General features: G+C 41.3%; 2 protein-coding genes across 2 annotated transcripts in view; one reads left to right on the top strand and one right to left on the bottom strand.

The window, feature by feature from the left end:
• Positions 1 to 4,837: 4,837 nt before the first annotated feature.
• On the top strand, positions 4,838 to 7,128 carry LOC115829205 (G-protein coupled receptor family C group 5 member D). The gene is made up of 3 exons (XM_030793266.1): positions 4,838 to 5,963; positions 6,717 to 6,772; positions 7,051 to 7,128. The coding sequence occupies exons 1-3, from the start codon at positions 4,838 to 4,840 to the stop codon at positions 7,126 to 7,128; spliced, it is 1,260 nt and encodes a 419-aa protein (XP_030649126.1).
• A 5,316-nt stretch (positions 7,129 to 12,444) lies between these two features.
• LOC115829136 (RNA binding protein fox-1 homolog 2) overlaps positions 12,445 to 13,959 on the bottom strand; it is a 37,236-nt gene continuing 35,721 nt past the window's right edge. The window contains exons 11-12 of the mRNA XM_030793187.1: positions 13,860 to 13,935; positions 12,445 to 13,462 (exon numbers count right to left, since the gene is read on the bottom strand). Coding sequence (XP_030649047.1) covers positions 13,418 to 13,462; positions 13,860 to 13,935 — 121 coding nt within the window. The 3' untranslated portion in view covers positions 12,445 to 13,417. The remainder of the gene's footprint in view (positions 13,463 to 13,859; positions 13,936 to 13,959) is intronic.

Raw genomic sequence — 13,959 nt, 5'->3', positions numbered from 1 at the left:
TGCTATATATAAGTCAGCGTGGTGGAGACATATCCTCCCCTCTCTCTCTCCCGCTCTGTTTCTCCGACCCGGTTCTCTCCTTCACTCCTGTGTGATAGAGCTTGTCAAATAAACACATTTATTTTACTAAATGTGACTGTCAATTTGTAATTGTCCGGCTAGCACCATTAAAAGTTTCTATTTTCAGTAAAATGTTGTCTTTTATCTTTTGAGAACAAGAAACCGTCAACATTGCATTCATACAATGTCCCATGACTAAACTGCTCACAAAACTTCAAACAATAATGAAAACATAATAATTAAAAAGTTACAAAGACAGATCTCTCATTGCTCCGCGGTGAGAGCGGAAGATACGCCACTGATACATACTCCACTGGACCCCCATCACTGAAAATAATATATACAATACGTGGCTAGGCATACTTTAGTGTCTATACACGAGCGTGTGCACATCAGGATGGCCTGGTACAATAGGATCTTGGAGGAGTTCATGAGTTACAGGTTTGTGCTTCCAGTGGCTTCAAAGCAACACCATCCCACTCCTGACACCAGTGTGGCAGATTTGTGCGCTGTCACCAATAAGACAGCAGACCTGGGTTATCCCCATACAAAGGACCCGAAAGCACGTTTCAGAAACAAAAACTCCCTAAGGGAACGCATCCCCGTTAACACGGCATGCGAAGCGCCGGCTTTACAGGCCGGAGTGACGCGGGGTCACCCGCTCGAGTTTAAACGTGATCCTGAAACACTGATCCAAAGTGTAAACGTGAGGGAGAATTCTTTGGACTCGTTCATGTTGGGGATTTTTAGAGGCCCCAGAGAGAAAATGATCCATTGTGTCATCGAGGAAAAGGCTGTTAAACTCATGACATCTCTTAATCGTCTTTTATTTCCACAGAAACTTTTCTGTGACGGGCGGTGACAGCAGTATGTGAATGGAAAGACAGACAATAGTTGCTATTTCGCCTCCCTCTGTATTTGGGGGAAAAAAAAAAAAAACAAATAGAAATTAGGACAGAATTATGGGTGTTGTAAAATATAATTAGTGTATTGGGATCTGTCTTTATGATTCATTCTTTTCTTTTCTCTGACAGAGACATGATCATCTACAAATAACAGTCTGAGGATGCATTACAGTACTCGTAAAACTATGTGTTGGGCACAACGTTGCCATGGTAACTAAGAGGTTTTTTTTGTCAATGTTGTTGTAAACATTGACACGTCTGTGTGCGTAACCAAAATCATTTCGTTGTTTGGGATCATTTGTGAACTGAGGAGACTGTTCAGTAATACCAGATGTCAAGTTGATGGAAAAAAAAAAAAAGAAAAATGTATTGAAAACAAGCAAAAAAAAAAAAAAAAAAAGTTTGCTGTGTCTTTTTAATGTCTAAGAATTTATATCAAACTCTTCCTGCTCCAAAACTCATTTTTCGCGTGTATTTTAAAAAGTTTGGGATTCGGTACGTGTTTGTTGTTTGGTTATTGAATCATTGTGCATTTTTAAAGCTTTAATCACACTTTCTCACTCAGTTTTATATGTTACTCTGGTTTCTCTCGCTTTTCCCCCTGATTTCATCTCCAAAACAAACCATAACATACACCTTATAAATGCCTGACCTGTACAGACATGAACTAAAAATCTGCAGTCATTCACACACTCACACTCACACACACACACACACACACACACACACACACACACACACACACACAAGTTCTCTGGCTAAACTGCTGTGTGGTGTGTATGTGTGTGTGTGGTGTGTGTGTGTTATGGGGACAGGAGGTGTGTGCGTGTGTGTGTGAGGGGGGGTATTTGACAGAGAGCTCCATTTTAAATGAGTCAGCCAGACAACTCACTCTCTACCCACCCCACTCCCATGGTAACCTAGCAACCCCCCCAGTGTGATGACACAACATTCTGTCACCCCCAGACAGAATATGAAAAAAATAAAAAGAGTCCAGTTACATTCTGTAATACGTCCAGCGTACCAAGGAGTGGCTTCATAGTGATCAATCAACATCTCCTCACTTCCTCAACTCCAAAACACGAATAATGTTCTTTACCCCCTGTTCACCTCCTAACTGTGTAAGGGCAAAGGAAAAGTCCACCAACTTTTGAATCTCTTTTTTTTATAACGATTACACTCTCACAGTAAATCAACTCTATAGATTTGTGGATAACTGAATTTCATTACGCTAACAGTGACCCAGTTCTAACTGAGAATGGAGCTCTTCTGATCCTTTGGAACTCAAGCCTGTACACTCCCACCGTGAGAACCTATGAGAATGCTAATTGTTAGCATGTTCAAACTCAGCCGAGACACATCCAGTGGAGTCCACTGAGCTCCCGTCCACAGGTCTGTTTTTACGGGCAAGCGCACGATGGTGGAAAGACTGAAAGTTGACCAATCTTTCTTTTGGGATTGGCCAGTCTTTGTCCTTTTGGGAAGTTAAACGTATAAGGGAAGTTTGGGATGTGTTGGAAAGAAGTTCGATGGAATCATCGTGTCACAGGTAGCCTGAACTGGCACATGACATAAAACAATATTGTGTGTGGAAATGATATTAAACCACATACATACACACACACACACACACACACACACACACACACACACACACACACACACACACACAGCCAGTGTTATGAAGGGTAATTTATCTAAAAGGGAGACTGAGGCCTGAAATGTGCTTGTATATGCATGTCGGACGACACACCTTTGCGGCTATGTATGCACATGTGTGTTTGTGTGTGTGTGTGTGAGAGAGAGAGAGGGAGAGAGAGAGAGAGTCGTCTGCAATTGTTCCATCACCCGCGGCTATTTAAACACCACACCTATCAGTTCCTTCCTGCAAAGAAGAGAAGGGGGGGGGCAAGCAAATAACGGAAGCAGAAAGATATGGAACCCCCCCAGGACCCCCCCCCCACGACCTCCACCCATCCCCACCCACCCCCACCCCTCACTTGTCAATGTAAATTTTGGATGACTAGCAGCAAATCCATTTTGTCTCGTCACTCATTCACTCCCTCCCTAATTCACTCCCTCTCTCTCTCTCTCTCTTCCTCCACCTCATCTCTCTCTCTTTCTCTCCCTTTTTTCCCTCATTCACTCTCTCACCCAGCGCAGAGAACAGAAAGACATGGGCCTATGGTCACGTTAACGGAGACATTTTACATGAAGAGTGACGTTTGTTGAGCTAACAGCACCTCATTCTGCTAGCAAGTCAGTGTCATCCATCCATCAGAATGAAGCAACCACTCTGAGATCCCTGCATTAAAGGTAAATCAGTTATATTTCATTTTAGTTGTTCTAGAATGTCTTAACGTTGAGATTTCTTGGGGGTTTTGTGTTAAAATATGAAATTACTCTATTTAAACAATACAATACTCTTAAACAACTTTTGCTGTTTTCCCCCTCTTACATGGGATTTATAAATGAACTAAATATTCAGAGAAACCTTCTCCAGATGTTTTTATTTCGTTTTCTATGTTCTCCATTCTGTTTTTCATAGTCCTCTACTGTCAGTTTTATCCAGTGACTGTAGCATATCTAAATGCTGTGATTCCAAAAGTACAGAACTTTTTGTGTGTGTGTGTCTAAGTGAAAACAGTTTGACCTGCATGTATCTAACCCTGACTGAGAAGCCTAGTTATCACCTTATAAACTAAGCTCTCAGACTGAAAAATTGCGAAGTTTAGTTGAGACTCTAACTTCAGTGATCTGTGCTCTTTCGTTTCTTTGGCGTAACCTTTAGGGGTTTAAAATAATAATCTCATTTTGCTATGCAAACGTATCAGTGCTTACAGGTCGAAACAATGAGGAGTGGCCATTTTAAATCAGTGATAAGGACACTAAATGTCATCTCTGAGTCTCTCTCTCTCTCTCTCGCGCTCTCGCTCTGTCACACAAGGGCTCTTTTGTGACAGCGAGGAAGTGACAGACAACTATCAGACAACTATATCTATGGCCTCCATCCCTTTGCGCGCGCTCTCTCTCTCTCTCTCTCTCTCTCTCTCTCTCTCTCTCTCTCTCTGTTGTTCTTTCACTCCCCCACACCACACGCTCACTTTACCCTCAGCCTCCCTCTTTCCTTGTTTCGGTCTACTTTATTCCTCCTCCTCTCTCTCTGTTTATTCTTCTCTCTAATCCCCTCTCTGGTTATCTATCATTCTGTCATTCTCTCTCTCTCTCTCTCTCTCTCTCTTTCCCTCTCCAAACCTCGCTATTTGTCTTGCAACATTCATTTTTCTCCTTGTTTTGACTTGCCTTCTCTCTCTCTTCTGAGGAAATTTTTCTCTCTCTTTCTCTCCTCTACTACTTCACGGTAAATTTATTGCTGAGTGTATCCAAAGCCCTTTGCTCACTGTTTGTCGGCGGGTCATTTTGCTTTATTCGAACCATCAAAGCAGAAAATTACCAACCAATAACCGTAAAACCCTTTTGAAGATTTTCTCCTTTGAGAACGGATCAATATTTATACAACATGGTGTCTGTAGGTATATCCGCTTCTGTTGAAAGATAGATTTTACCTCACCTTGAGAGTAGCTCCGATCTTTTCTTTCAGTGTGTGCACAGAAAATAAAGAGAGAAAGTCACAAGTCGCTCCATCTAAACTCTCCTCTCTTTTTCAGGCAACACTCAGTTCGCTGGAAAGGCAAAAACCGGAGGGAAACGAATCAAGGCACAGTATTCAAGTGGAGGAAAAAAAACAAAAAACCAAATAAGCAGAACTGACACCGAAAAAAAATATGATCAACATGGCTCCCAAGTTTTTAACACGTCATCCCTCTCTTTTATCCCTCCTTATCCTCATCCTAACTCTCCCCACACCCGGAATGTTCCAGAACTCTACAGATTCAAATTTGACGACAGTCCTGATGACAACTTCTTCAGAAACTACAGCTGGAGTTGGCGTAACTTTGAGTAATCCCAGCACACCCTCCACAGCTCCCCCTTCCAATCCCACGACCGCTTCAAGCTCCACAAGAACCCCAGTTGCAGGCTGTGGACCAGATCTGGACCCGGTGTACATGTACCTGTGTGGAAAACAGGCTGCCTGGGGAATTGTGGTTGAATCTCTGGCTACATTGGGGTTTGTGGTGACCGCCGGACTGTTTTTGGGTCTCCTGTTCTGGTCTCTGTGGTTGTGCGCGCCGTGTCGGCGTCGGGCGAGAAGGAGGATCGGAGGCACGGTGGCGGCTTTGCTTCTCTTCCTCTTTGCCACGGCGGGCATCTTCGGCCTCACTTTCGCTTTCATCATCCAGCTGACGGCCCAGACGTGCCCAACACGAGTCTTTCTGTTTGGGGTCCTCTTCAGCCTGGCGTTCTCTACCCTGTTAGCGCGTAGCTTGGCGCTAATAGGTTTTGGCATGGCGCGAGGTTGGGGTGAACCAGGCCTAGCGCTGGCTCTCTGGCTGGTCCAGGTGATCATCGCTACGGAGTGGTTGATCGTGGTGCTGGTGCGGGACGGACGCGAGTGCCAGTATTCCCAAGGAGAATTTGCTATGTTGCTAATCTACGTGCTCTGTCTGCTAGCTGTCGCGTTATTGCTGGCGCTACATTTCCTCTGCCAAACCTGCGTCACGTACAGTTACAGCTACAACGGAAGCACCCATCGACAGACAAAGGCCCAAGCCGCCATGCTCTTCGTCACTTTGATTCTGTCCGCCTGTATTTGGGTGGTGTGGATCTCCTTGCTAACCCGCGGAAACAGCGAAATGGGACGACGGCCGCTTTGGGACGACCCTGTTCTGAGCATAGCACTGGTCGCTAACGGCTGGGTGTTGTTGCTAGGATACGGACTGATGCAGGTGGTGTTCTTGTGTCGGAGTGAGGCGCGGGCAAAGGACAGGCCGCTGGATTTCACTGGCTGGACTAGCCCCAGTGGGGACATACCACAATTACAGAGCCCCAAAGGAGGGAGAGAGAACGGAACCTTTGAGTATGATGAGGACAAGAGAGGTGAGGGAGACAAAGGTCAGAGAGAGAGAGAGAGAGAGCAAGATAGAGAGAATACCACAACAAACAGCTAATAATAAAGCAATACAAAATAATAAATAAATTTGAGGAATGTGAATACAACACACAACTTCTGACGTAATATTTTGTCTGGCTGACAAAATAATTTGGTCAATAATGATTGAGTGGATCTTTCCGAAGGAACATATACACAAACATTTTGAAAAATTTGGAAAATATTGGAGTGGCAATTAGCTCATGTCTGACTACACTTTCAGTGTTACTATTGTTTTGTGTATGTGAGTGTGTGTGTGAGTGTGTTTATTTAAGTGCGTTTCCTCTGGATTGCATACACAATCTCAGAGCTAATTTAACTGTGGTTTGCAGAGTTAACTGAACAGATGTGCTGCATGGAGCTTTCACTAAAGATACAATCTGTACTTCTGTCCTACTTTCTTTGCCCCAGGCCATGACGTGTGGACGTAAAGTTTTTTTTATAGCCGTGTTGAATCAGTCGCCAAAGACAACTGATATGGAAGATCCATGGAGAATTAAAAAAAAAAAAAAAAAGATGTTTTCTCAACCTGATCTGAAGGGAGATAGATTAAGAGTGACAACAAAAGATTAGTGCTTGAATTAAGATATGAATTGGTATTTGGGTCACTTTACCTCTGGAAGAAATGACTCAGTTCAAGGTTGTTAAATGAACAGTATCTGTCTATAACTGGTTTATATTCTTGTTCATTTATCCTCAAGGAAAACGAGAACAACCTGCATTGAGATCGCCGTATGAGTCTGGCTTCTCCATGACTGTGAGTATACACGACACTAATTATCAAATAACACTCACAGAGATTAAGGTTGGGGTGTTGCTAAAGTCTTCCTATTGAACTGCGATTGGCTATCAAGGCAATCTATCAAACTAAGACTAAGCATAATGTTAATGTCCTTTGTCTCCTCATAAAGTTTTGAAAAATGAGTCTCAGTCCACAGTATATGAATGATTTTAGGTCTGCATGAAGATGAACAGAACATTCTATATTACTTAGAATAAATGCTGGGGCATGAAAAACTCTGTTGTTTACCACAGGAAATTGACCCAGACAAAGACTTCTCCATCCCCCGTCCCCAGACGACCAATATAACTGAACCCTATGATGACTACTAAGGATCCAGGATGACCAATTGACATGGATGTGGTTCTTACACACTCCACCTCTTCTTTCATATGCAATAACATACCAATACAAACACTACATACACACTGTACTCCATAACTACAGGGATCCTTATCTAAGCTACAACAGAACTCAGATATTTTACCACTGTTACATATCACTTTCAACAGTTCTAAGTAGTTAGTCTGATAAAACAGAATCGGAAACTACTATTCATATTAGCTGCATTCACACTCTGTATGTCTGAGTTGCCTTATGTTGGTTCTGCTTTTCAATGGACTCCAAGGAGAGCGAATGGGATGGTGATGTAATCAAGGATGCATTGGAATCTTGCACGGGTTCCAATGGAATGTTTGGTCTCTTCAAAATTTAAAAAGATTCTTTGGAACCCAGTGCAACAGTTACTTCCTTAGAATGCTGTTTCCCTCAAATAGTGTGCATCAAGATGTACCCATACTGCTGTCTATAACTAGTACAGACCATCAACAGTGAGGGATTCTTGAAAGCTTCAACAGCACGGAGACTGGACATTGAATTATGGGTCCATGAGAATGAAAACATTCAAACACAGGAGAAAAGGAAGTGAAAATACAGGAGACATCGCAAAATGGGTTGGACTTGAGCCGTCAATCTGAGGAGCCTGACCAATGAAAAGAGAGACAGCATAAACAGAGAACGCTGAAATAGCTTGCCAAATGAAAGGAAATGATGGTTGCATCCGTGTAAGCAGGTTTTGGTGCTGTACAGTAACGGTACATGGACTATTCTAATTTTTTCTAAATGTTAGAATACCTTGAGGCTTTATTCCTCCAAAAATTTAAGGAACTTTATTTTGCAACGGAATACATTAACATTTTGATGAAAAAAATTGTCATAGATTTTACATGCATAAAAACGCGTTTTAAACCAATATCGTCAGTTCCACCATTTTAGAATTTTGAGTCTGATAATCTGCATTGGAAGTCGTGCAGCTCTTGATAAAAATGGCTGAATCAGAGACAGACCAATTTCTGAAGAGTAAATACATTACTGACTGAATTCTCTAGATGGCGCTGTTTTGTTTATAACCTCGGACTTCTTGCCCAAATTATCTCAGTGTAAAAGTATATGGTCTATTTTCGTGCCTGTTCTATTGTTAAAAAAAACCCTGTGCATTCACCTTCAAATTATTTGGAATTGAGAACACTGGTCAGATCATCCTTTTACTTGCACTAAACGCCTTCATACGGTAGGCGATAAACACTGAAAGTTTCATGTCTCCAGACCTCAAACGTCTTGTAAATTACACAATGCGTACAGTACGAGAGTACAAAGTCAGAAGCAGAAAGGTTTTGGTTAAATTGTGGTAGTCTTGAAAAGATTTTTTTTATTTTTAAAAAAACGACGTTCAAAATAACCCCGTTTCTCTGTTCTCAGCGACAGAGCGCTGACTTTCAGCGCCTGTCCTTCAATAGCACAGGGTCGGGTTCTAAACCCACGATATCTGTGGCCTTAATTACCATCACTGATTCAATTGTTCCCACGTTTAACATTTCAATTAAGTGCCCTTCAGTTACATTATGTGGAAAGACGTCACCAAAGTAGCGATTAACCTCGCGACTTTGAGCTGATTAGCTGTGTGCAGGTGACCTCAGTGTGAAATAATTCAATTAAGACCCAACATTATGAAGTACTCCAATGAAACTTTTTCTCCTCTGAACTTTTAAAATGCAGACCTCTCTGCACAGCTTTTGGTCTCTTCCAGCGCCGATACACCTTTTCTGCTAATTACGGGTTTCATGATGAGATAACGGTTGAATCCGTTTCCGCGGAATAATACGTCATCTGGAGGATTTTACTCAGATAATGCAAGAGTACAATGCGCAGAACTTTTCGTCTGAAGTGGAAATTGTCAAACCCCAACATCTGCCTCCGAAGATCCTTTGAGTTAACATTAATCTACATGTACAATGTCGCTTAAATACCAAATGTGTATATATAATGTTAAAATAAACTTGTTCTAAACCTATGATGACTTGTTAAATAGTGGAGTCCAAGATGTGTGCTCTTCACTGAACATCTGCTTTTCAATGACGATAGGATTGTTTCTGTTCCGTTTTTAAATATGAAATGTGTCGTTCATTTTAAAATAATCAGACAACAAACACAGCGTAAAAACCAAACAAACCGTTTATATATATACATTCAACGACAATGACAGAAAACAAGACGGAAAAAAAATGAAGGCAGGCATGAACACGGTGAGGAAGTAACCAGAGAAACACACTTTGAATTGGTTTCATCGTTTAAAAAAAGGGGGGGGTAAAGAGTACAGCTGAACCCTATGGGTGTAAACTCTGTACAAACACACACACACCATGCAGAATCCAACAAACTGCTCCAACATGTACACACACACACAGATCAACCAAGGTGATGTCAGAAGTAGCAGGGGTTCATGGGCCGGGGGGGGGGGGGGGGGGGTACTGAACTGATCTGAAGTTGTTTGGGAAATCTCTGCACTACATCCCTTTCGTACTACACAATTAGGGTAAAAACTCGAAGAAAGACATGTATGTATGAGACAGGAGTCTGTTTCAGTCCTAATTTAACACACCTGACATTAATATTCTAAGCCTCTGTAGGAGCCGAAGCAGCTGAATCAGGTGTGTTTGGGTTGACCTTCGAGCGTGAGCCTGCAAAGACACCAGCTCCGTGGGAGGGCACATGGGGTCAATACATAAAATGATCCCAGACCAGTTTTTGGGATGAGAGACCTCCTAAAGGGTATTAAAATGTACTTTCATTATACTGCAGAACACATTTGCCTTGATATGGAGCAAAACCATGACAAGACCCTCCATGCTGTATTTGGCTGGGAAATAACAAGTCTACGCTGCAGCCATTAGTCATTCAACAGAGTTTTTGCTTACATATTAACCTGAAAGAATTGATTTTGCTGATGTCATGAACAATGACAGATAGACAAATTTGTCAAGCTCCAAAGGGGGTATCCTTTTTCTAAGCCACCAGTTCCACTTCTTTGATCCTGATTTCAAGAAAGAAAAAAAAAATAGACAGATTTGGCTTTAGCAGGTCCTTGTCATCCCATGACACACACACACACACGTTTGTATACACATAGATACTTGTAGTAATACTTATAGAGACCAAAGTCCTCAGCCACTAAGTTAACGGAGAGAAAAAAAAAAACCGCAGCCGTGTGTAACCACAAATCTTTTACCTGACAAATCTCCCTTTGACTCTTCAACATTTCTCCTGTCAAACACTTTAGTGTTACTCACCCAGCAACACACATACACACACACACAAAAATCACAAATTCCTACTTCAGCTCAAAGCTCATTGTCCAGCTGCTGCTGAAAATATGGCTAGTTTCCAAACCAGTCCCTCCAGTCCACAGGTACCCAAAACATGGCCTGTCACTGGAGAAATGACAAACACAAAACAAAACAAAAAACAAAACGGTTCCGTACGGAATTGTGATGAAATGTTTATCAGTCTTCCTCTTCATCTCTGCTTATTTTCCATCTCATTCGACATTTATACTTCTCTGATCTTTGAAATGTCATACACCCATCCCCCCCCCCCCCCCCCCCCCCCAACTAACAGACAACACTCCACTGCTTTACAATGCAGCCTGAATGCATCACACTTTCACCAGCTGTTCTGTCGTCATACCCCCCCCCCCCCCCTCAGTCATTCTGAATGAACACACCATTCTGTCCCATACTCACATACTGCATTCCATATGAAAACGAAGACATGCGGGCATCGCTAAAATTCAACACACTTTCCTTGTGCTAGAGGTTAAACGGAGGCGGGAAAAAAAAAGCAGGCTGCTACAAACCGTTGAAAATTTTTGAAATAAATTAATTTTTGCCACCCCAACACCCCCCCCCCCCCTTCTTTTACTGTGAAAGGCTTAGATGTCATAATGTTGGACGAGGTGCTTTTTTTTTTTTTTTAAATATAAAAACACCTTTAAAAAGAAAAAAAAAAAAACACACGAATGAGACAGGTTTAAATGACAAGAGAATATAATACCAGCTTTAAAAAAAAAAAAATTACAACAATAATCAAAACTAAAATAACTTGTGTACAGTTGACCAAAAAAATGTGCTTTTTAAAGAGAAAAAATCTTTGGAACCAAAAGAACAAAACCAAAAAAAAAACCATAATAAACAAGCAATAATAATAATAATAATAGCAATAATAACATATTGAGATTATATGAAGAGATACATAAAAGGGACAAAGACTGTATTTGTACATAATAGTCCTGAATCATGCCGCGCTTCTGAGGCAGTGACTTGAATATATACTGGACACCAACATTCGCACTGAAAGGGAAAACGTAGAACGCTGTTTGTTTTTTTTTGTTTGTTTTTTGATTTTTTTTTTTTTTAAGTCATGATTCCGACCATCTCTCTCTAGAGGAAGAGTAAGCCGTTTTTAAAAGTCAATTTGATCCAAAAAAAAAAAAAAAGGAAAAAGTTGAAATGTCGAGGGGAAAAAAAAAACAGTTCATCTCATCTCCGGCGGAAGTCTTATTTGGGGCAGATGTCCTTTAAAAAAAAAAAAATTCGGCTCGGCGTTGTTGTCCCAAACCCCTGAGTTGTCCCTTCTTCCGGGTTCTACCTCGCCGTGATGGAACGCGGAGCTTTCTCAAGACTGACTTAATCCAGGTGCTTTGAAGATGTTGTACTTGGAATGTGAGGTACTAATAAGGTACTAATGCAATAAATTACTAGGGTTTCGTAACTGGAGTTAAGTGGTGAATATTTCCTGTATGTGATGCCGTTTTTTTTTTCTTTTCGTTTTTTCCCCCTCCCTCTCTCTCCCTCCCTCGGCTTTTAACTCCGTGTTTCCACAGTTATGTTCCCCTTGGGTAAAAGAAAAAATGCAATCTATTTTGGATAATAAGGATACATGATACGGATGAAAACGCGTGACATTATAATCATAGAAACAACAGTAATAATAATCGTATTCGTAATACTAACAGACCATCAATAATAAAGAGTAATTATTTACTAGAAAATGTCGCCGATATTCATAGCGATGACAATAATAATAATAGTAACGATAGTGTTTTTTTTTTAATCTGGCGTAAATGTTTCAAAATAGCTACTATTACCATTATTGCGCATATTCTTACAGCCATCATAACGACATTTTCTAGACCAAAAACAAACACTGAGGTAATGCAGAACGAAAACAAATCGTTTTGTTTTTTTTCCTTGTCAATATTTTTGTGTTTTCTCTTTCTCTCCATCCTTTCCTCTTCTTGTTCTCTTTTCCTCTCTAAGTATAGATGATGAAATATTCAGAAAATTTGGTTTTGCCCCCCAATAATTTTTTTTTTTTTTCATTAAAGGCAACAAGTTACTTGTTTTAAAAACGTCAGGAAAGCAAAGCCCTGTGCTTCAGCTGTTGCCTAGGTTACCACTGTCGGACGAAAGGTCATTTTGTTTTGTAGTCCGCTCTCCGGAGGCATCCTTCTTGTATGGCCGTTCTCCGAAAGCATTCTCATCCTTAACTTCGTCACTCTTTCTCTCTCTCTCTCTCTTCCCTTTCCTTCGTTTCATATTGTGCCCTAATGTTGAAAGGGGTCTCTCTCTCCCCCCCCCAACCTTCATGACATGTAGTTTTTGCTGCTGTAGTGTTCCTAGCATGCGCCGCTAAAAAAAAGTTGCACGCTAAAAGTCGACCGTTTAATCTACAATCTCTGTCTCCCGCATCTCACTCTTTAAAGGAAAGTAACTGTTTTTGTATGTTTTGAGTGCTACTTAATATGCGTTTGTGATTTCAGTCGAATTAATACAGGGCTTTACCACAGACTGAGGAAACGCTTTCAGAGTCGTAGTGTTTAAAAAAAAAAAAGAAGAAGAAGAAACGTTTGGAGCAGCAGTTCAGTCATAGTGTAATAGGATTGTTTTTTGTTTGTTTGTTTTGTTTTGTTTGTCCATCCGTTTTGATGCAGTCGTTCAGTCCAGTAGCAGTTGTGTTTATGCTGGAGTTGTGTTGAAATCATTTCTCTTTCGTTTTAGTCTTTAGTGTTTCTTTTTTTTTTTGTTTGTTTGTTTTGTTTACACGCTGCCGGGATACTAGATGGACTGCAGTTGTTTTCGATATATGAGTCCCCCCCCCCACCCCCTCTAAAACGTGGGCTTCTATGACGACCCAGAGAAGATGGCAGGAAGCTCTTTCCAAATGAAGAGCGCGGAGGAGAGAAGGGCTCCACCAATCAGAGGGGACCATGGAGGCGTGTCTTTCTTAGTATGGGGCAAACCTACTGTATCCACCCCGGTATAAACTAGCCTATAGAAAACAGAAAACAACACAAACACGGGTCAGGAGATCTTCACAACAGGATCCGATAGGTTATTCTGACCTAAGCAAATAACTAATAACTAATACACAAAGGAACAAAAAAGATCTGGGGGAAAAAAAAAAAAAAAACCAACAACCCCAAAACATCTGGGTTGTTCCTCTTGGACATTACAAACTTCTCTAAAGTGCTGTAGCTTTAAGATGTGATCTGGGCTGAACATTGTGCTACTACGGACAGTTCTTTTGTGCCTCTTTTGTGATGATATTTGCAGATTATTACCGCGCAAAGAACAAATCTAAATTATGAAAGGAAGGCATGATATCGCAAGAGAGCAATAACAAGAAAAACAGAGAGATATTAAGAAAGAAATTAGGTTACGGTTACCATGGCGCCCACTCCGTAGGCTGCAGCAGCTGGAGCAAGAGCGTGATAGGGATCTGTAGTGTACACGCGACCATAACTGCAGGACAAACAAATAAACAAC

This window comes from Chanos chanos, chromosome 16 (assembly GCF_902362185.1).
Source record: "Chanos chanos chromosome 16, fChaCha1.1, whole genome shotgun sequence".
Classification (NCBI taxonomy): domain Eukaryota; kingdom Metazoa; phylum Chordata; class Actinopteri; order Gonorynchiformes; family Chanidae; genus Chanos; species Chanos chanos.
The sequence above is the reverse complement of the archived record's forward strand: the minus strand, read 5'-3'. Positions and strand labels throughout refer to the sequence as shown.